This window comes from Oncorhynchus mykiss, chromosome 10 (genome assembly GCF_057628025.1).
Source record: "Oncorhynchus mykiss isolate SJ-2025 chromosome 10, ASM5762802v1, whole genome shotgun sequence".
NCBI classification, from domain to species: domain Eukaryota; kingdom Metazoa; phylum Chordata; class Actinopteri; order Salmoniformes; family Salmonidae; genus Oncorhynchus; species Oncorhynchus mykiss.
The window spans coordinates 3,234,319-3,258,240 of NC_143031.1; the positions used below are offsets into that span (position 1 = coordinate 3,234,319).

Here is a 23,922-nt window from a genome sequence, read left to right on the forward strand (position 1 = left end):
CGGACACCTCCAAGTGGTCGAGTAGGCTGCTTGGAGTGTTTTTCCGACCTGAAAAAAATGTATTACAATATTAGAATTATGTCCCACCCACTTCTAAAACCAAAGTTGCACCCCTGGGTACAGAAGTCATAAAAATCATGTAAATTTAACCACTATTATTGTACACAGAATAAGTCCATGCAACTCATTATGTGACTTGTTTAATTAAGGGTTCCGCTAGAAATGGCAGAGCGCAAAAAAAAACAAAAAACTTTCATACATTCACAAGTGCAATGCACCTAATTAAAGATGAACTTCTTGTTAATCTAGCCACCGTGTCCAATTTCAAAAAGGCTTTACAGCAAAAGCACACCATATGATTATGTTAGGTCAGAGCTTAGTCACAAAAAACATACAGCAATTTTCCAGCCAAAGAGAAGAGTCACAAAAAGCAGAAAAATAGATAAAATTAATCACTAACCTTTGATGATCTTCATCAGATGGCACTCATAGGACCTCATGTTACTCAATACATGTATGGTTTGTTCGATAAAGTTCATATTTATATCCAAAAACGCACATCGGTGCGTTATGTTCAGTAATGTTGTGCCTCGAAAACATCGGGCAAATTTGCTGAGAGCCACATCAATTTACAGAAATACTCATCATAAACTTTGATAAAAGATACATGTGTTGTGCATAGAATTAAAGATATACTTCTCCTTAATGCAACCGCTGTCTCAGATTTTAAAAAAGCTTTACGGAAAAAGCACACCATGCAATTATCTGAGTACAGCGCTAAGCCACAAAAACAAGCCATGTTGTGGAGTCAGTAAAAGTCAGAAATAGCATCATAAATATTCACTTACCTTTGATGATCTTCATCAGAATGCACTCACAGGAATCCCAGTTCCACAGTAAATGTTTGTTTTGTTCGATAAAGTTCGTCTTTATGTCCAAATGCCTCCTTTTTTGTTAGCGCATTTAGTTTACCCATCGAAACTCACAAGGCGCGAGCAAGTCCAGACGAAAGTCCAGACGAAAAGTCCAAAAAGTTATATTACAGATCGTAGAAACATGTCAAACGATGTATAGAATCAATCTTCAGGATGTTTTTATCATACATATTTTTCCTTTCTAGTGGAAGCCTTAGGAAGTGCAATATGACACCATTTACAATGTATATTGGATAGGCAAAGACTTGAAAACCTACAAACCTCAGATTTCCCACTTCCTGATTGGATTTCTTCTCAGGTTTTTGCCTGCCATATGAGTTCTGTTATACTCACAGACATAATTCGAACAGTTTTAGAAACATCAGATTGTTTTCTATCCAACTCTACTACTGATATGCATATATTAACTTCTGGGCCTGAGTAGCAGGCAGTTTACTCTGGGCATGCTTGTCATCCGAACGTGAAAATACTGCCCCCTATCCCAAACAGGTTAACACATTTGTACTCCTGAAATGATTTAGTCTTGCCATAACAAAGGGGTTGAATACTCTTTGACTCAGGACATTTCAGCTTTTAATTTTTTATTCATTTGTAACAAAAATCTAAAAACAGAATTCCACTTTGACATTATGGGGTATTAAACCAGAGACACAAACATCTCAATTTAATCCATGTTAAATTCAGACTGTAACACAACAAAACGTTTTAAAGGTTCAGGTGAATACATTCTGACAACAACCTGGAGTCAGACTAGAGGTGGACACAATCACATATGGATTGTATCAATGATAAGTAGGCATTTACATTGGGTAAGAGGTCAGTTATGTGACAGGTGTGTTTTACCAGAACTCACTAGTGTTATTGCCCATGTAGTGGTTGAATCACAAATGGCATCCTATTCCCTACAATAGTCTACTATGTCGACCAGAGCCCTGAGGACCCTGGGCAAAACTAGTGCAATTTGGGAGGCACCACTATCTGTTTGTAAATCATCTACCTGGGCTATGGCAGGACTTCTGTACTATCAGGAGTATGAACTTTCAGAAGTTCAAAGTATTGCCAGCCGATATGTAACCATTTTCGTTGTTAGTGCTGCATGGACTCTATAGCACCGGTAAGCCAACTCTTAATGGATATTCTTATTCACCTACACTCAAGTAGTTTGTTGCTATGTAATAGTGTAATAAAGCTGTGCAGACAATACTAACTTATTGACACAAGTATATAGCATAATGGTGTTTAGTTTATTGAACTGTTATTTAACTATACGTTGCACGGGTGTAAGACTTGACTTGCTTTCAGGTCAATAAAGCATTTTACGTCTAGAGGTGACTAGTTGGAAAAACAAGTGACTTTTGTCCCCTTTTTCCTCTGTGTAGACACAATGTATTCTCGCTCTCCTTGGGGAGACCTCTCGTTTCTAAGTCTGGTGTCATTTCTCCTTCTCCTTCCTGCACCGTCCTGCCATGGAGGAAAAGTCCTGGTCTTTCCTGTCGATGGAAGCCACTGGGTCAACATGAAGGTGCTCAATGTTGTGTCTAGCGTTTTGTTACTTTACGAAGATTTCATGCTGATTATTCCCTTCTGATGTCGGGAATCCAAGCAGGATTTCTGAAAAATCAGGGAATTTTGAAAAGCAAATAGAAATTTGTTCCATAGTTGTGTCTTGACGTATTGTACAGTGAGTGTACAAAACATTAGGAACACCTGCTCTTTCCACGATATAGACTGATGAGGTGAATCCAGGTGAAATATATGAATCCCTTATTGATCTCACCTGTTAAATCCACTTCAATCAGTGTAGATGCAGGGGAGGAGACGGGTTAAAGAAGGATTTATAAGCCCTGAGACAATGGAGACATGGATTGTGTCTGTGTGCCATTCAGATGGTGAATGGGCAAGACAAAATATTTAAGTGCCCTTGAACAGGGTATGGTAGTAAGTGCCAGGCGTACATGTTTCAGTGTGTCAATAATTGCAACTTACTGTTAACTTAGTTACATTTGACCAAATCCCTCCAATTACATAGGTTTATATTATTACATATTATGTCGCAGGGCTCGACATACAGGACTGCCCGCTGGCCGGGGGAGGTTATTAATGGAAACTTTCTGGGCAGTTGGTCATCCACGGCCTGCTTGGAAAAAATACATATATTTATGTATAAACTCTGCAAAAAATAAATAAAACGTCCTCTCACTGTGTTTATTTTCAGCAAACTTAACACGTGTAGATATTTGTATGAACATAACAAGATTCAGCAACTGAGACATAAACTGAACAAGTTCCACAGACATGTAACTAACAGAAATTGAATAATGTGTCCCTGAACAAAGGGGGAGGGTCAAAATCAAAGTAACAGTCAGTATCTAGTGTGGCCACCAGCTGCATTAAAACCTCTTAGGGATCCCTTAACTCTCCAATCCCGTTAGCGGGATCGATTTGACAACATCCAGTGAAATTGCAGAGCGACAAATTCAAACTACAGAAATATAAATATTCAACATAACCGAAAATATAAGTGTAATACATCAAAATAAAGCTTAACCTCTCTGATCTCCCAAGCTCATTACCATAACGCAACGTTAACTATTCATGAAAATCGCAAATGAAATGAAATAAATATGCCATCTCGCAAGCTTAGCCTTTTGTAAACAACACTGTCATCTCAGATTTTCAAAATATGCTTCTCAACCATAGGAAAACAATAATTTGTGTAACAGTAGCTAGCAAACAAAGGATTTAGCGTTAGCATTAGCGTTAGCATCCAGCACGCAACATTTCAACAAAAACATAAAAGCCTTCAAATAAAATCATTTACCTTTGAAGAACTTCTGATGTTTTCAATGAGGATACTCTGTTAGATAGCAGATGCTCAGTTTTTCCAAAAAGATTCTTTGTGTATTAGAAATAGCTCCGTTTTATACATCACATTTGGCTACCAAAAAAAAACCGAAAATTCAGTCCTCAAAACGCGAACTTTTTTCCAAATTAACTCCATAATATCGACTGAAAACATGGCAAACGTTGTTTAGAATCAATCATCAAGGTGTTTTTCACATATCTCTTCATTGATACATCGTTCTTGGACACATGGTTTCTCCCCTGAATCAAATGGTAAAGTAAAAGCAGCTGGCAATTGCGCACCGAATTCCACGCAGGACACCAGGCGGACACTTGGAAAATGTAGTCTCTTATGGTCAATCTTCCAATGATATGCCTACAAATACGTCACAATGCTGCTAAGACCTTGGGCGAACGACAGAAAGTGTAGGCTCATTCGTTGCGCAATCACAGCCATATAAGGAGACAATGGAAAACAGAACTTCAGAAATTCTGCTAATTCCTGGTTGATGCATCATCTTGGTTTCGCCTGTAGAATGAGTTCTGGGGCACTTACAGACAAAATCTTTGCAGATTCTGAAACTTCAGAGTGTTGTCTTTCCAAAACTGTCAAGAATATGCATAGTCGAGCATCTTTTCGTGACAAAATATCGCGCTTAAAACGGGAACGTTTTTTATCCAAAAATGAAATAGCGCCCCTAGAGATCTAACAGGTTAACTTCTTGTTAATCCAGCCGCTGTGTCAGATTTCAAAAAGGCTTTACGGCGAAAGCAAACCATACGATTATCTGAGGACAGCAACCCGCATTCAAAAACATGAAAACCACTTTCAACCAGGTGCGACACGAAAGTCAGAAATAGCCATATAAGAAATGTCTTACCTTTGAAGATCGTCATCTTTTTGCAATCTCAAATGTCTCAGTGACACAATGAATGGTCGTTTTGTTCGATAAATTCCTTCTTTATATCCCCAAAATATCAGTTTATTTGGCACGTTTGATTCAGAAATACACCGGTCCCAACATGACTACAAAGTATCTAATAAGTTACCTGTAAACTTGGTCCAAACATTTCAAACAACGTTCCTAATCCAACCTCAGGTATCCTAAAACGTAAATAATCGATGCAAGATTTAAGATGGGAAAACAACACGGACTCCTGTTCACGCGCAACAAATAGACTAGAACCCTTCAGAGTGACACGTAGAAAGAACAGCACTACTTCTTCATTTCTCAAAAGAAAAACATTAAACCATGTCTAAAGACTGTTGACATCTAGTGGTAGCCATAGGAACTGCAATCGGGGCCCATATGAGTCAGGTTAGCCTTAGAAAGCCATTGGAAAACACAATGACCTATAAAACAAATTCCCTGGATGGACTGTCCTCGGGGTTTCGCCTGCCAAATCAGTTCTGTTATACACACAGACATTATTCTAACAGTTTTAGAAACTTCAGAGTGTTTTCTATCCAAATCTACTAGGTATATACATATCCTAGCTTCTGGGCCTGAGTAACAGTCAGTTTACTTTGGGCACGCTTTTCATCCGGAGGTGAAAATACTGCCCCCTAGCCCGAAGAAGTACTGCAGTGCATCTCCTCCTCCTGGACTGCACCAGATTTGCCGGTTCTTGCTGTGAGATGTTACCACACTCATCCATCAAGGCACCTGCAAGTTCTCAGCACATTTCTGGGGGGAATGATCCAACAGGTCCCAGATGTGCTCAATGGGATTGAGATCCGGGCTCTTCATTGGCCATGGCAGAACACTGACATTCCTGTCTTTCAGGAAATCACGCACAGGACGAGCAGTATGGCTGGTGGCAATGTCATGCTGGAGGATCATGTCAGGATGAGCCTACATGAAGAGTACCACATGAGGGAGGAGGATGTCTTCCCTGTAACGCACAGAGTTGAGATTGCCTGCAATGACAACAAGCTCAGTCTGATGATGCTGTGACACACCGCCCCAGACCATGACGGACCCTCCACCTCCAAATCGTTTCTGCTCCAGAGTACAGGCCTCGGTGTAACGCTTATTCCTTCAACGATAAATGCAAATCCGACCATCACCCCTGGTGAGACAAAACAGCTACTCGTCAGTGAAGAAAACTTTTTGCCAGACCTGTCTGGTCCATCTACAGTGGGTTTTTGCCCATTGGTGACGTTGTTGCCGGTGATGTCTGCTGAGGACATGCCTTACAACAGGCCTCAGTCCAGCCTCGCTCAGCCTATTACGGACAGTCTGAGCACTGATTGAGGGATTTGTGCGATTTTGGTATAACTCAGGCAGTTGTTGTTGCCATCCTGTACCTGTCCCGCAGGTGTGATGTTCGGATGTACCAATCCTGTGCAGGTGTTGTTACACGTGGTCTGCCACTGCGAGGATGATCAGCTGTCCATCCTGTCTCCCTGTAGCGCTGTCTTAGGCTTCTCACAGTACGGACATTGCAATGTATTGCCCTGGCCACATCTGCATTCCTAATGCCTTCTTGCAGCATGCTTAAGGCACGTTCATACAGATGAGCAGGGACCCTGGGCATATTTATTTTGTTGTTTTTCAGAGTCAGTAGAAAGGCCTCTTTAGTGTCCTAAGTTTTCACAAGTGTGACCTTAATTGCCTACAGTCTGCCTACAGTCTGTAAGCTATTAATGTCTTAATGACCGTTCCACAGGTGCATGTTCATTAGTTGTTCATGGTTCATTGAACAAGCATAGGAAACAATGTTTAAACCCTTGAACATCTGTCAAGATATTTGGACTTTTACGAATTATCCCTGGAAAAGGGAAGTTTCTTTTTTTGCTGAGTTTATATATATACAGTACAGTTGAAGTCGATTTGGACACACCTACTAACTTAAGTTTTTTTTTGTGACAATTTTTTACATTGTAGAATAATAGTGAAGACATCAACACTATTAAATAACACATAGGGAATAATGTAGTAACCAAAAAAAGTGTAAAACAAATCAAAATATATTTTAGATTCTTCAAAGTAGCCACCCTTTGCCTTCATAACAGACTTTGGACACTTTGGACATTTGACCGCCAAACCTAAACGTTGTAAATAGCCGCAAGAAGAAGAAAAAAAAATATATATTATAAAAGTACTTTTACTTAAATACGGATTTTCAGTACTGTAGAAACCTCTGCTATTGGGCATTTACCGTTATGGTGTTCTACACAAGTTTTGTGATTTCAAACGAATGATTTCAACTATATTAATCAGGCCACACCTCACCACAACCACCAAAGTGGGTGTCGGCCCTCCAGGACCGGAATTGAAGAACCCTGCATCTCAATGAGACTACTGTGTGTATTGTGCTAACATATGGAGTTGTTTTAGGACGGTCATACTGTGGATCATTTAGCTAAATGATGTTGAATTATAGGACCCCTTTAGGTATTAAAAAATATATATTGAAAAAAGATTTGATAAAATATTGAATTTGGCCTTTACTACTATAGCCCATAGAACGATTGAATGACATTGGAAAAAATAAAATGATTTTGAAGTGTCTGTATTATATCTTATTTTCATTTTTTGAATATTTAATCCCTTATTTTTGATACAAAATGACCTTCATACCTCCATTTGCTTGCATGGGTTAGCTTCGGACGAGTCCAGTGACACTGCTGGGGGTCGTAGAACAAAACAGAGAACACCATCATGTTTGTGAGAGTCATCTTTCCATAGACTGGTCATATTAGTTTTGTAGGTCAAACCGTTGGGACCCTACAGACGTTTTCGTGAGAAGACCGATTTCGGGATGTCTCAAAGTCTGACAAACGCTGCTGTAGCTCGGTCAACTTCTACCGCAGATGTGGAAGGGTGACCTAGGCAGATGCAGTGGATTGAGATCAGCTCATGATATCTTCAGCTTGAACTGAACGATTTTGATGCACATTTACTTCTTGGGTTTCTTAGATTGAGGATGTATACCTTTTATAAGGCACATTTTTGACAGCTCTCCACAACATGCCTCTGACATAATACCATTCCCTTGTGAGCTTACTAACGTCACCAATGTGTAGGTACTGATCGAGGAGCTTCATGCCAGAGGCCACACCATCACGGTGGTCAGACCCTCCACCAGCTGGTACATCACTGAGGAGTCACCTCTATACACCTCCATCACCATCAAGGAGAAAGAATCCTTATACAGCTTCTTCGAGGCCTTCCTACAGAAGCACTTTAAGGTACAGTATATGTCTTCATAACGTGCCTATAGAAGAACCTGAAGGTATGTCTTCATAACGTGCCTACAGAAGAACCTGAAGGTATGTCTTCATAACGTGCCTATAGAAGAACCTGAAGGTATGTCTTCATAACGTGCCTACAGAAGAACCTGAAGGTATGTCTTCATAACGTGCCTATAGAAGAACCTGAAGGTATGTCTTCATAACGTGCCTATAGAAGAACCTGAAGGTATGTCTTCATAACGTGCCTTCAGAAGCACATGAAGGTTTGATGTGTCTTCTTGATTGGTTGATTGGTTGATCAATCGATCCAGCTAGCAAACCAGCCAATCAACCATCCAGCAAGACATCCATTTATTTTGTCTAAGAAACATTCAATCTCTGTTTAATATCTTACAACAGGCTCAGCAAGAGGTGGTATCGACACTGAAGTTCTTCCAACTAACCATGGAGTTCCTCAGTATGATAGAAGAAGCGCACATCCTGGCTTGCGACACACTGGCTCGCATGTTCGACGACAGGAAGCTGATGAAGAGTCTCCAGGATGCTCAGTATGACATGATGCTCACCGACCCTGCTATGGCTGGAGGGCTGCTGATGGCCCACTACCTCAAACTGCCTGTGGTACTCAACGCCCGTTGGATCACCAGCGGGGAAGGCCATTTTGCCATCGCCCCCTCTCCCCTGTCCTACATCCCGGTCCCAGGGTCTGGATTCACTGACAAGATGACCTTCGTCCAACGGGTCCAAAACATGCTGCACTACAGCATCATCGTGTATCAGCAGAGGTTCATGGTTGGGCCGAGTTATGACGCAATTTGCGCCAAGTACTTCGAAGGGGGCTGTGACATCATCTCCTTGATCCAGGAAGCTGACATCTGGCTGATGAGGTCTGACTTTGTGTTTGACTTCCCCCGTCCCACCATGCCCAACGTCATCTACATGGGGGGGTTCCAGTGCAAGCCGGCCCAGCCCCTGCCTCCAGACCTGGAGGAGTTTGTCCAGAGTGCCGGGGAGCATGGGGTGATCGTCATGTCTCTGGGGACTCTTGTCAATGCACTTCCTGTTGATATCACAGACCAGATCGCCAGCGTGTTCGCCAAGCTGCCTCAGAAGGTATCCTGATTGTTTTTCATTATTAGCATTTATATGTAAAGCTCTCTGCAATGCAAGTGATGTAAAGTGATGTAAATGAGAAGTTATTTAAAGAGAAATTCATATCTTCTTCTTCTATCTAAGGTGATCTGGAGGCACCGGGGCAAGAGGCCCTCCACTCTGGGTAACAACACTCTTCTGGTGGACTGGATGCCCCAGAAAGACCTCCTGGGTCACCCCCAGACCAGAGCCTTTGTGGCCCATGGAGGAACCAATGGGGTCCAGGAGGCCATCTACCACGGCACCCCAGTGCTGGGGATACCCCTGTTCTTTGACCAGTATGACAATCTTCTGCGTCTGCAGGAGAGAGGCGCCGCCAAGATCCTGGAGCTGGCCATGTTCAACGGACCCAGTTTCCAGCAGGCTCTGAACCAGGTGCTCACCCACGCCCCCTACAGGGAGAACATGCAGAGATTGTCCCGCCTGCACAGGGACCAGCCCATCAAGCCCATGGACAAGGCCCTCTTCTGGTTGGAGTTTGTGATGCGACACAAGGGGGCGTCTCACCTCCGTACGTCGGCCAACAGGATGCCCTGGTACTCTTACCACTCTGTGGACGTGCTGCTACTGCTGCTGGCTGCCGGGGGAGGAGTCTTGCTCTCTACTGGGCTCCTGATCAGGATCCTCTGGAGAACCTGCCGGAAGAACAGGAACAAAACCAAACAACACTGACACCAGTAGCAGAATCACATTACTGGAAATCAAGACTGTTCTCAGGGCAGACCTGGATATAGCTAAATAGTTTGAATTCTACCATTTTAGGTAACCCTAACCTTTTCCCTAAACTTAATGTAGTTCTCCTAAACCACTGGGTAAGTTCTCTTAACCTGCTACAAAAAAGTAACTTCTGTTAGTAAAAATGAGCAGACACTGCCCTGAGAGCAGTGCTAGTAAAAATGAGCAGACACTGCCCTGAGAGCAGTGTTAGTAAAAATGAGCAGACACTGCCCTGAGAGCAGTGCTAGTAAAAATGAGCAGACACTGCCCTGAGAGCAGTGCTAGTAAAAATGAGCAGACACTGCCCTGAGAGCAGTGCTAGTAAAAATGAGCAGACACTGCCCTGAGAGCAGTGTTAGTAAAAATGAGCAGACACTGCCCTGAGAGCAGTGTTAGTAAAAATGAGCAGACACTGCCCTGAGAGCAGTGCTAGTAAAAATGAGCAGACACTGCCCTGAGAGCAGTGCTAGTAAAAATGAGCAGACACTGCCCTGAGAGCAGTGTTAGTAAAAATGAGCAGACACTGCCCTGAGAGCAGTGCTAGTAAAAATGAGCAGACACTGCCCTGAGAGCAGTGTTAGTATCCACTAATTAGACACTGCCCTGAGAGCAGTGTTAGTATCCACTAATTAGATACAGCCCATTAGATGTCCTTTAATCTATATGAATTATAAATCTGTACTTATATCAGGAACAACATCAAACAACTTATTAAAACCTACAACAACCGTGCAGGGCAGACCTGGTTATAGCTAGATATATTTTCCTTAATGTAGTTCTCCTTACACCCACAGGGTCTTCTGAAAGTATTCACATCCCTTGACTTGTTCAACATGTTGATGTGTTACAACCTGAATTTTAAATCTATAAAAAAAAAAAGATGAAAAAAAAAAGATGAAATGTCTTGAGTCAATAAGTTTTCAATCATTTCGTTATGGCAAGCCTAAATATGTTCATGAGTAAAAATGTGCTTCACCAAGTCACATAAGTTGAATGGACTCACTCACATGATTTTTTTATGACTACCTTATCTCTGTACCCCACACATATGTAACGAGCAGGGAATTTCAAACACAGATTCAAACACAAAGACCAGGGAGGTTTTCCAATGCCTCGCAGAGAAGGGCTCCTATTGGTAGATGGGTTCAAATAAAAAAACAGACATTGAATATCCCTTTGAGCATGGTGAAGTTACTCGTTACACTTTGGATGGTGTATCAATACACCCAGTCACTACAAAGTTACAGGCATCCTTCCTAACTCAGTTGCCAGAGAGGAAGGAAACCACTCAGGGATTTCTAAACCTTCCTAAACCTCCTAACAGGGATTTCACCAAGAGGCCAATGGTGACTTTAAAACAGTCACAGAGTTTAATGTCTGTGATAGGAGACAGCTGAGGATGGATCAATAGCATTATAGTTACTCCACAACACAAACCTAAATGACAGAGTGAAAAGAAGGAAGCCTGTACGGAATACAAATATTCCAAAACATGGTCCAACCCACATGTTGTTATAAAACACAGTGGTGAGTTCTGTAGCTAGCAACCTTAATAAACCTGAGTGTGCAGTGATAAGTAGCATCCAGCGATGTAAGTGTTGATGCCGTAACCTTCATGTAAATAACATCCCCATAATCTGTAACAGACATAAAAGTAGCTTGCACAATTTGCCTTCTATTTGTAGAGGACAAACATGTCCTCTACAAGAAGAAGTCTAGCTTGATTTTTAGCCGTTTATAAAGTTCGTCAACATGCATTTTAATAGACAGTTCATCATCCCTAAGTATTTATATGCAGAGACCCTTATCAGTAGGTGATGGTGATCCTAGAGATTATACCTGTCTATCTAAAACATGGGTCTCCCATGGTGTCTGTCTCCTTCTCCATCTGAGTGTTTAATTGCCTAATTGATCTGTTCATTGGAACCGATAACTCATTAATACGATCATCACACACACACTTGATTTTTAGTATAAAAGTTTGTCAATATGCATTTTAAAAGACAGTTTATCATCCAACCATATCCCTATGTATTTAAATGCAGAGACCTGATTAAATCGAGAAACATCTAAGCTAGTAAGTGCAAGTGTATTTTCAACCAACTTTTTTAACCTATTAAAAATCATAAAATGTGTTGTCTTTGCATTTAAAACAAGTTTCAGCTGTATAAAATACCTTTGTAATATCTTTAAGAAATCTGTCTCCAATAATGATAATGCTTGGTCAGCCGTTGAAGCGATAGAGTACATGACAGTGTCATCAGCATATAAATGAATTTTACACTTTCTTATCTCATCACCGATATTGTTTATGTAGAGAGTAAACAGTAATGGACCGAGTATAGAACCTTGTGGGACCCCTTTAACCAACTCCAATGGCTTCGACTGGATGCGGTCTACTCTAACAACCGGACTTCTATCCTTTAGATAGTCATGAAACCAACGACAGGCATCCAATTCCAGTCCTATTGGCGACAGTTTACCCAAAAGTATCGCATGGTCTACAGTGTCAAAAGCTTTAGATAAATCTATGAACAAGGCGGCACAGTGCTTTCTATTATCTAGGGCATTAGTAATATCATTTACAACACGTACAGTGGCCATAATAGTCCTGTGTTTAGGTCTAAAGCCAGATTGATTACTAGAAAGAGTATTGTTAACAGTTAAAGAAGATTGTAGTCACCAATGACTCTAGAAGTTTAGCCAAACAGGAGAGCTTAAAGATGGGCCGATAATTATCCAACTCACTACCATCACCTCCCTTGAGGAGTGGTTAAACAAAAGCTGTTCTCCAAGATTTAGGAATCTTTCCTACGACTAATGTTTGATTAAAGATATGCGTCACTACACCAGAAATAATAGGTGCCGAACACTTGAGTAAATATGGATCCAGATTGTCAGCGCCTAATGATTTCTTAGAATCTATAGCAGATAGTGCAGACCTCATCTCCTGTGACTTTTGGAATATTAAAAACCAGCTTACTGTTTTCCACATCAGGCCGAGGGACTGAAACAATAGACCAGTATAATAGACCAGTATAATAGACCAGTATAAGACCGGTCAGGATCATGTTGGACATTTTTTTATTTCAAAAAGAAAACCAGCAGAAATACAATGCTTACTAAAAACATCACAAATTTCAGTTCGGTCAAGATGTCAAGGAGTTTCCTGGTCTAAGTGAGTTATCTAAAGGGAAATCGTCGAAGTACTCTAGACGGAGTGGGAGTTCAACTAGTGGATACCCCTTTAGAAGTGGCCATGGCAGCCGCCATTCAATAGCCCTCAGCGATTCACAGACCGCTGTCCTACAAGAGAGGATGAAACTATTAGCACTAGAGGAAAATGAGCGTCAGATTGAGGAGAAACAACAGGCTGACGAACGATGTCACCAATTGGATGTGGAGGCCCGTAGAGCTCTACAGGAACAGGAATTCATTGCCAAGGACCTGACACAGCAGCGACGGCACCGTCAAGCCAGAAGGGAATTGGAGGAGGTACGGATGGTCTCATCCTTCCTGGAGAGGAACGAACAGGGAGTTGACCTGACCACCCCTCCACATGGACCTGACCTGTCTGCCTTTCTTTCCCAATCTGCCCCTCTGGTACAGCATGGCACACAGTCCCCGGTGGCTCCGGGGTCAACAGCCAACACGGAGCATGGGAGACAGGCCGCTCCGCCAACGCCCTCTATGCCAGTGACACAAGTTAGCATTCCTCCATCTGGACAAAGCATCACTCCTTCGCCTTTCTGCCAATTACCAACCACAGCAAATCATTCCTTTCGTCCAGGGCCAGGCCAGTCCTCAAACATCAGGTCGGAGGGCTCTCACCCAATTCCGGCTGCCACAAATGGAGGGTCTGGGACAGTAGGGGACCGGCCCAATGAGGCCACAGTGGGCTCATCAGAAGTCCCGGGTTTATCCTTCACGCAACCAGAAGAGGGAGCCAACATTATGAAACTTCTAGTAGCCTCAGCCTATGGAATTCCCAGACCCAAACTGCCATACTTTGAAAACGGAAAGGAGAGTGAATTTGTCCTTTTGGAAATGGCATTGGAGAGCCTACTGGGTATTCACAGTCATATGTCAGAACGCTACAAATACCAAGTACTAATGGATCATTTGCGGTTTCCCAGTGCATACAGGCTGGCCCAATCCTTTATGCACTCCGCAACACCATACACTGCAGCTCTCCAGGCCCTGAAGGCGAGATATGGTGAGCCACGTCAGCTAGCCCAGAATGAACTAAACAACATCCTGAACACGTCTCCAATTAAATTCTCCCTGGCTGCCCAATCCCTGACCTCAATGCTCCAATCCGTTGAAGGAGAAGATGGGAACGAGCTGAAATGTGGCTCCCACGTGGACAGGCTTCTTAGCAAACTTCCAGTGTACCTCAGAGACAATTTCATTGAACAGTGTTTGAATAAGGGCATTGTTACGAATCCCTTTTGGCCCGACAGTCTAGGGGGGATGGTAATGAGACCCGTAACATATCTCATGCAAATTATAGTTGTGACAAAGTAAGTGTGAACGAAATAACCACGACAACTGAAATAATACCGTCAAACTCAGGGTATATTTATAAACACACGGTAATGGGGGGAGCAGGAAAAGGGGCTGAGCTGGACCCAAGGAAAGAAAGAATAAGTATTCAAAACAAGCTAGACTAGCCTACTTCAACAACAGCTAACTAACTAACCAAAAATACAGTGGGTGGTCCGCCCAGTTCTAACTAGTGTATTTAACAAAGTTCACCTACGGGTAGTGTATGCCCATGGGCGACTTGTCTTGGTTTCCCCCTTTTCCCACCAGCAACAAACAAACACCATAACCAAAACAATACTCACAGGGGATGACAAAGTGCTATGGAGGTGCTCAAACAAAAGAGAGGTTAATTAATACACAGAGAGCGAGTGAAACACAGAGGTCTACAAACATGGCATTTACAAAGAGATTGAGCTACTGAAATCTACGAAGAACAGAGATCTACAAACATGGCACTTACAAAGAGATTGAGCTCTAGAGCAAACAACTGATGGGGTTTTTAAACCAAGGGAAAGGAACTGTGATAGGGTAGGAAACAGGAGGAGGTGTGTCTTCTGATTGATGATTGATTGTTGACTGATTGGGGAGTGATGATTTTCACCTGTGAGGGGAGAAGGAGAGAAAAGAAACACACACGATACACTCACAGGATACTTGTATCCGTAACAGGCATCCTGAAAGAGTGCTTGAGAAGCACCTATGCTCTCGGAGACCTGCGCCGCATGGTTGGAGGTGAAGGCAAAGGCGAAGAGCATCGCTCACCAGGCCACAATCTCAGCCATAGCCACCGGGGGAAGGAAGGAATTTGAACACCAGGAGGGACAGAAAAGGCCAAATCCCACTACCATGTACTTAAATAGTGAGGCCGGGGAGGAACCCGGGAAGAAGACCCCTTAGAGCAAGACCATCAAATTCCAGCCTTACTGCCCATAATGCAATAGTAAGGGGCACTTCCTTGGCTCATGCCCCAGGGTAAAAAAGCTCACTCAAACTCAATTGAAGGCCTGGATCACTTCAGGCGAGCGATGCTACAAGTGTGCCCGTAACCATAAGGAGACCTGCGCATTGAGGAAACCCTGAAACCGCTGTAAAGAAATCCATCTCACCGTGTTGCATAATGTAATTCCCCAAGCACAGAAGGAGCAGAGTATGCTCATGGTAGGAGCTGCAAAGGAGCTGTACCTCGACCAGCAGAACCGGTCTCCAAGGGTCATGTTGAAGGTGGTCAAGGTCACTCTGCAAAGTGAAGGGAGAAGCATCGATACATTTGCCGTTCTAGATGATGGGTCAGAAAGAACAATCATTCTCACGGCGGCCACCCGTCAGCTTAACCTGGAGGGGACCCCCGAGACCCTTAATCTCAGAACGGTGCGCCATGATGTTATGCAAATGAAAGGCTCTGCTGTGACCTTTAGCATTTCACCTTCAGGAAACAGGGACGCGGCCTATAACGTCACCAATGTCTTCACGGCAGATGGCTTGAATCTCGCAGAGCACTCCTGCCTGGTAAGTGTTCTACAGAAACAATATCCTCATCTACGAGGATTGCCTCTTCCTAACCTGGCCAGAGTAGCGCCACTTATCCTGATTGGGTCAGACCACCCACATCTCGTCACCCCGACTAAGACTATACGAGCTGGACCAGAAGGAGGGCCCATTGCTGTCCATACATCCTTGGGTTGGGCTGTGCAAGGTCCATCCCATCTACTTCTCTCCACCCAAGCTGTACAGTCACAGCAAGTCCTCTTCACCAGAAGCAATCCAGATCCATTCCCCTGTGCAGCCACTGACCTCCTTCGGAATGTTGAGATGCTCTGGAAGATGGACACCTTCTCCAAGTGGAAGCTACAGGAGGTCACTCGCTCGAAACATGACTCCTATGCATTAGACCTCCTGGAGAAGAGCACCACCACCACTGAAATGGATGGCGTTCGCAGGTATGCAACCCCACTGCTACGGGTGCCCAACCATCCTCCTCTGGCAACCACGACACGGGCTGTACTCCCACTACTGCGTGGAACGGAGCGACGCCTGGTGAAGAATCCTGAGCTTGCAGAAGTTCATAACCGACAGATTCATAACCTTGTGAAGGCAGGCTACGTCACAGAAGTGACAGCTCATGAAGAGGGAAACGCACTCCGTGAATCCTGGTATCTCCCTCACCATGTTATCCAGCAACATGGTGGGAAGTACCGACATGTCTTCAACTGTTCATTCCAAGCTGCTGGTCAAAGCCTGAATGACTGTCTACTCCCCGGACCAACCTTAGGTCCTTCCTTGCTCGGTGTCCTTCTCCGGTTCCGGCAGCACTCTACAGCCATCAGTGGAGACATCAAAGCCATGTTTCATCAGATTAGTTTACTGCCTTCCGACACCACACTGCTCCGGTTCATATGGTGAGATATGGAACGAGATGCAGAGCCCACAATCTATAAATGGCAGGTACTCCCATTTGGCACCACCTGCAGTCCTTGCTGTGCCATATACGGTCTGCAGAGACACACACGGGAGCATCCAGACAGTGACCCAGAAGTATTGGATTCAGTGGAAAATGCCTTCTATGTGGATAACTGCTTACAGAGCGTCCCATCCACGGCTGAAGCGAAAGCACTCCTTGATAAAGTATGGAATCTCCTGTCCAAAGGGGGATTTGAGGTCCGACAGTGAGCTAGTAACAGAGCGTAGGTTATCCAGCACCTCCCGCCACAAGCTAGGTCCAGTAGCAGTGAACTATGGCTAACGCAGTCTGGTTCTAACCCAGAAGAGCCCACTCTAGGACTGAGGTGGAGCTGCATACCGGATACCCTGGGGTATAAGCACCGCTCATCCCCGAGTACCGAAACCCCCACTCTGCGCACCTTCTATCGGACCCTGGCCAGTCAATACGATCCTCTTGGGTATATCCTGCCATACACAACCCGGGCCAAAGTCTTAGTCCAGGACGTGTGGCAGACCAAGAGGGACTGGGATGAACCAATCCACCCGGCTGACCTAGGTGGAACAATGGATCTGTTGGGAAATGGAGTTAACGGAGCTCTCTGATGTCCAAATGCCAAGATGTTATGTACCATCCTGTGCTGACCAACTGGGATCATGCCTGGAACTCCATGTGTTCTGTGATGCTTCGGAGCGAGCTTATGGGGCAGTTTCCTATCTAAGAGTGGAGGATAAGGCAGGCCACACCCATGTCTCCTTTGTCATGGCCAGGTCCAGGGTCACACCGAAGAAGCAGTTGTCAATGCCTAGGCTGGAACTCAGTGCTGCCCTTTCCGGAGTCCAGTTGGCCTCTACCTTGCGAGCCGAGCTCACCTTGCCAATCCCAAAGGGTCATCTACTGGAGTGATTCGACCACTGTATTGACCTGGCTCAAGTCGGAGTCCTGCAGGTATAAGGTGTTCGTCGGAACTCGCATTGCGGAAATCCAAGACCCAACGGAACCAACAACAGCTCTCCCTGACCTAGCACAATCCCAAACACTGCTGGATCTGATCGCCTCCACAAACCAGACCTCAGATGGGGTGGCTTCGATACCTACCTCCCTCGCGGCAGAGACACTACTCCTTCAGCAAGCACAAGCAGTTAGCTTCCCTGAGGAGTTAAACGCTCTGAAAGCCGGTGGGGAAGTGGCTAAGGACAGCCGTCTTCTCTCTCTTGCCCCAGAATATGATCCAATCCTTGGAGTGATCAGAGTCGGAGGGAGGCTGCGCCAAGCAGAGGTTTTGGACCCAGATGCTATCCACCCAATTATCCTTGACTCCAGACACCCTCTTACCAGGCTCCTCATCAAGAGTTATGATGAGAGGCTTCTCCACCCAGGGCCAGAGAGGGTCTATGGGGAGATGAGGCGGAAGTACTGGATAATTGGAGGACGAGGAGCCATTCGTAAGCACCAATACGCCTGCATAGAATGTCAGAGATGGCGGGCCGGAGCCACGGTGCCCAAAATGGCAGATTTACCTCCTGCTCGCTTGTGCCTCCTTAAACCACCCTTCTGGTCAACAGGAGTAGATTGCTTTGGCCCCTTGATGATCAAGCTAGATAGTCATGTGGAAAAGCGCTGGGGTATTCTATTCAAGTGTTTGACATCTAGATGTGTCCACCTGGACCTACTGGAGAGTTTGGATACTGAAGTCTTTCTCATGGCCCTACGGCGGTTTATCTCCCGACGGGGGAAACCCTTCGAGATCCTGGTTGACAGAGGTACGAATTTCAGGGCAGGAGAAGCCAGGTTGGAGGAAGCCTTCCAAGCCATGGAACCCAGCCTCCAGGATCAGCTGATGGACCAACAAATCTCATTCAAATTTAACCCTACAGGAGCTCCTCATTTTGGAGGAACATGGGAGCGAGAGATCAAATCTGTAAAGACGGCCTTACGAGTCGTACTGGGGGACCAAACTGTCACTGAAACTGTCTTGAGGACCGTCTTGATAGAAGGGAAGGGATACTGAACTCCAAACCCTTGGGATATCTCTCTGCAGACATCGCTGACCCCGATACGGTTACACTGAATATGCTCTTGATGGGACGCCGAGATGCGTCACTTCCTCAAGCCATGTATGCTGATACCAACCTCGTAGGCAGACACAGGCGGCGACAGCCAAATCTTAGCTGACCATTTTTTTGCCCGATTCATTCGGGATTACCTACCAAGTCTACAGCACAGAGGGAAATGGCGGAGAGAAATGGCCAGCCTGGAAACTGGCCAAGTAATAATGATGGTGAACCCTCAGCTGCCTCAAGCCTCCTGGCTGGTGGGCTGTATTACTAAGACCATGCCTGGGACCGATGGTCGTGTTAGATCAGTGGAGATCCAGGTGAAGAACAGGACATATATCCGGCCAGTTGCCCGACTAATTCCTCTCCCTGAGATGGCAGAGGACGGGGAGCAATGAGCCTTTTTGAGGAGTGTGGAATTTAACCCATTTCCAGGCTGGCTGTAGAAAAGGCCCATGGAGTTGGTGGAATACTCCTTTAATTCATTGCCATTTACTCAGCAGAGCCAGGGGCGCTTTCATTAGGTCAGGTGGAAATGTCCGACAGTTCTCAACTCCATAAAAGGAGGAAATTGCCTTTGCCTGATCTCGCTGCTTTCTCTTCCTTAACTCCATCTGATCCAGAAGTTCTGTGCGTTCATGAATCCACCACAGACTACCACAGACTACTCAGTAAATATACCACTTTATGGTTAAAGGAATTCCTGCCTCAGTCTCATCCATTCCTGTGTCACCTTCACTGTCAGTCATCCTACCTGTCCAGCTATCCACACAGATTCCACTAATCTTGCAGGGGTACTGTCACGACTTCAGCCGCAGTTGGTCCCTCTCCTTGTTCGGGCAGCGTTCGGCGGTCGACGTCATCGGCCTTCTAGCCATCGCCGATCCACTTTTAATTTTCCATTTGTTTTGTCTTTATCTTACACACCTGGTCTAAATTCCCCAATGACTCTGTCCCCCATGTCTGTTTGTGAGTAATTGTTTATATGTAGTACAGTCCATTGATGTGGGCTCTCTTTATTGTATCGCATTTGTATATTTTGAGTAAAGTACGTTTATTTACTCATATCTGCTGTCCTGCGCCTGACTACTCCACACCAGCTACAAACAGACCGCATTACAATAGTGTATGAAGGGGTGTCCTCCATCTGCTGTAATTATAGTGGATGAAGGGGTGTCCACATACTGCTGTATATATAGTGGATGAAGGGGTGTCCTCATTCTGCTGTATATATAGTGGATGAAGGGGTGTCCACATACTGCTGTATATATAGTGGATGAAGGGGTGTCCTGTATATATAGTGGATGAAGGGGTGTCCTGTATATATAGTGGATGAAGGGGTGTCCACATACTGCTGTATATATAGTGGATGAAGGGGTGTCCACATACTGCTGTATATATAGTGGATGAAGGGGTGTCCACATACTGCTGTATATATAGGTAATGAAGAGGTGTCCACATACTGCTGTATATATAGTGGATGAGGGGGTGTCCTGTATATATAGTGGATGAAGGGGTGTCCTCATACTGCTGTATATATAGTGGATGAAGGTGTGTCCACATTCTGCTGTATATATAGTGGATGAAGGGGTGTCCACATACTGCTGTATATATAGGTAATGAAGAGGTGTCCACATACTGCTGTATATATAGTGGATGAGGGGGTGTCCTGTATATATAGTGGATGAAGGGTTGTCCACATACTGCTGTATATATAGTGGATGAAGGGGTGTCCACATACTGCTGTATATATAGCGGATGAAGGGGTGTCCTCATACTGCTGTATATATAGTGGATGAAGGGGTGTCCTCCATCTGCTGTATATATAGTGGATGAAGGGGTGTCCACATACTGCTGTATATATAGTGGATGAAGGAGTGTCCTCATACTGCTGTATATATAGCGGATGAAGGGGTGTCCTCATACTGCTGTATATATAGTGGATGAAGGGGTGTCCACATACTGCTGTATATATAGCGGATGAAGGGGTGTCCTCATACTGCTGTATATATAGTGGATGAAGGGGTGTCCACATTCTGCTGTATATATAGTGGATGAAGGGGTGTCCACATACTGCTGTATATATAGGTAATGAAGAGGTGTCCACATACTGCTGTATATATAGTGGATGAAGGGGTGTCCTGTATATATAGTGGATGAAGGGGTGTCCACATACTGCTGTATATATAGTGGATGAAGGGGTGTCCACATACTGCTGTATATATAGTGGATGAAGGGATGTCCTCCATCTGCTGTATATATAGTGGATGAAGGGGTGTCCACATACTGCTGTATATATAGTGGATGAAGGGGTGTCCTCATACTGCTGTATATATAGTGGATGAAGGGGAGTCCACATACTGCTGTATATATAGCGGATGAAGGGGTGTCCACATACTGCTGTATATATAGTGGATGAAGGGGTGTCCACATTCTGCTGTATATATAGTGGATGAAGGGGTGTCCACATACTGCTGTATATATAGTGGATGAAGGGGTGTCCACATACTGCTGTATATATAGCGGATGAAGGGGTGTCCTCATACTGCTGTATATATAGTGGATGAAGGGGTGTCCTCCATCTGCTGTATATATAGTGGATGAAGGGGTGTCCTCATACTGCTGTATATATAGCGGATGAAGGGGTGTCCTCATACTGCTGTATATATAGTGGATGAAGGGGTGTCCACATTCTGCTGTATATATAGTGGATGAAGGGGTGTCCACATACTGCTGTATATATAGTGGATGAAGGGGTGTCCTGTATATATAGTGGATGAAGGGGTGTCCTGTATATATAGTGGATGAAGGGGTGTCCACATACTGCTGTATATATAGGTAATGAAGAGGTGTCCACATACTGCTGTATATATAGTGGATGAAGGGGTGTCCTGTATATATAGTGGATGAAGGGGTGTCCACATACTGCTGTATATATAGTGGATGAAGGGGTGTCCACATACTGCTGTATATATAGTGGATGAAGGGATGTCCTCCATCTGCTGTATATATAGTGGATGAAGGGGTGTCCACATACTGCTGTATATATAGTGGATGAAGGGGTGTCCTCATACTGCTGTATATATAGCGGATGAAGGGGTGTCCTCATACTGCTGTATATATAGTGGATGAAGGGGAGTCCACATACTGCTGTATATATAGCGGATGAAGGGGTGTCCTCATACTGCTGTATATATGGTGGATGAAGGGGTGTCCTGTATATATAGTGAATGAAGGGGTGTCCTCATACTGCTGTATATATAGTGGATGAAGGGGTGTCCTGTATATATAGTGGATGAAGGGGTCTCCTCATTCTGCTGTATATATAGTGGATGAAGGGGTGTCCTCATACTGCTGTATATATAGTGTATGAAGGGGTGTCCTCATACTGCTGTATATATAGTGGATGAAGGGGTGTCCTGTATATATAGTGGATGAAGGGGTGTCCACATTCTGCTGTATATATAGTGGATGAAGGGGTGTCCTCATTCTGCTGTATATATAGTGGATGAAGGGGTGTCCACATACTGCTGTATATGTAGTGTATGAAGGGGTGTCCTCATACTGCTGTATATATAGTGGATGAAGGGGTGTCCTGTATATATAGTGGATGAAGGGGTGTCCTCATTCTGCTGTATATATAGTGGATGAAGGGGTGTCCTCATTCTGCTGTATATATAGTGGATGAAGGGGTGTCCTCATACTGCTGTATATATAGTGGATGAAGGGGTATCCACATTCTGCTGTATATATAGTGGATGAAGGGGTGTCCACATACTGCTGTATATATAGTGGATGAAGGGGTGTCCTCATACTGCTGTATATATAGTGGATGAAGGGGTATCCACATACTGCTGTATATATAGTGGATGAAGGGGTGTCCTCATACTGCTGTATATATAGTGTATGAAGGGGTGTCCTCATACTGCTGTATATATAGTGGATGAAGGGGTATCCACATTCTGCTGTATATATAGTGGATGAAGGGGTGTCCACATACTGCTGTATATATAGTGGATGAAGGGGTGTCCTCATACTGCTGTATATATAGTGGATGAAGGGGTATCCACATACTGCTGTATATATAGCGGATGAAGGGGTGTCCACATTCTGCTGTATATATAGTGGATGAAGGGGTATCCACATACTGCTGTATATATAGTGTATGAAGGGGTGTCCTCATACTGCTGTATATATAGTGGATGAAGGGGTGTCCTCATACTGATGTATATATAGTGGATGAAGGGGTGTCCTCATTCTGCTGTATATATAGTGGATGAAGGGGTATCCACATACTGCTGTATATATAGTGGATGAAGGGGTGTCCTCATTCTGCTGTATATATAGTGGATGAAGGGGTATCCTCATACTGATGTATATATAGTGGATGAAGGGGTGTCCTCATTCTGCTGTATATATAGTGGATGAAGGGGTGTCCACATACTGCTGTATATATAGTGGATGAAGGGGTGTCCACATTCTGCTGTGTATATATAGTGGATGAAGGGGTGTCCACATACTGCTGTATATATAGTGGATGAAGGGGTGTCCTGTATATATAGTGGATGAAGGGGTGTCCACATACTGCTGTATATATAGTGGATGAAGGGGTGTCCACATACTGCTGTATATATAGTGGATTAAGGGGTGTCCACATACTGCTCTATATATAGTGGATGAAGGGGTGTCCACATACTGCTGTATATATAGTGGATGAAGGGATGTCCTGTATATATAGTGGATGAAGGGGTGTCCTGTATATATAGTGGATGAAGGGGTGTCCTGTATATATAGTGAATGAAGGGGTGTCCTCATACTGCTGTATATATAGTGGATGAAGGGGTGTCCTGTATATATAGTGGATGAAGGGGTGTCCTCATTCTGCTGTATATATAGTGGATGAAGGGGTGTCCACATACTGCTGTATATATAGTGGATGAAGGGGTGTCCTGTATATATAGTGGATGAAGGGGTGTCCTGTATATATAGTGGATGAAGGGGTGTCCACATACTGCTGTATATATAGTGGAT

At 44.2% G+C, this 23,922-nt stretch overlaps 1 protein-coding gene across 1 annotated transcript; it reads left to right on the forward strand.

The window, feature by feature from the left end:
* The first annotated feature begins 1,442 nt into the window (after nucleotides 1-1,442).
* LOC110533255 (UDP-glucuronosyltransferase 2C1) lies at nucleotides 1,443-10,847 on the forward strand. The gene is made up of 5 exons (XM_021617340.3): nucleotides 1,443-2,049; nucleotides 2,315-2,457; nucleotides 7,813-7,977; nucleotides 8,380-9,093; nucleotides 9,217-10,847. Exons 2-5 carry the CDS (start codon nucleotides 2,320-2,322, stop codon nucleotides 9,802-9,804), a joined length of 1,605 nt encoding a protein of 534 aa, XP_021473015.2. The 5' UTR covers nucleotides 1,443-2,049; nucleotides 2,315-2,319; the 3' UTR covers nucleotides 9,805-10,847.
* Nucleotides 10,848-23,922: the final 13,075 nt, after the last annotated feature.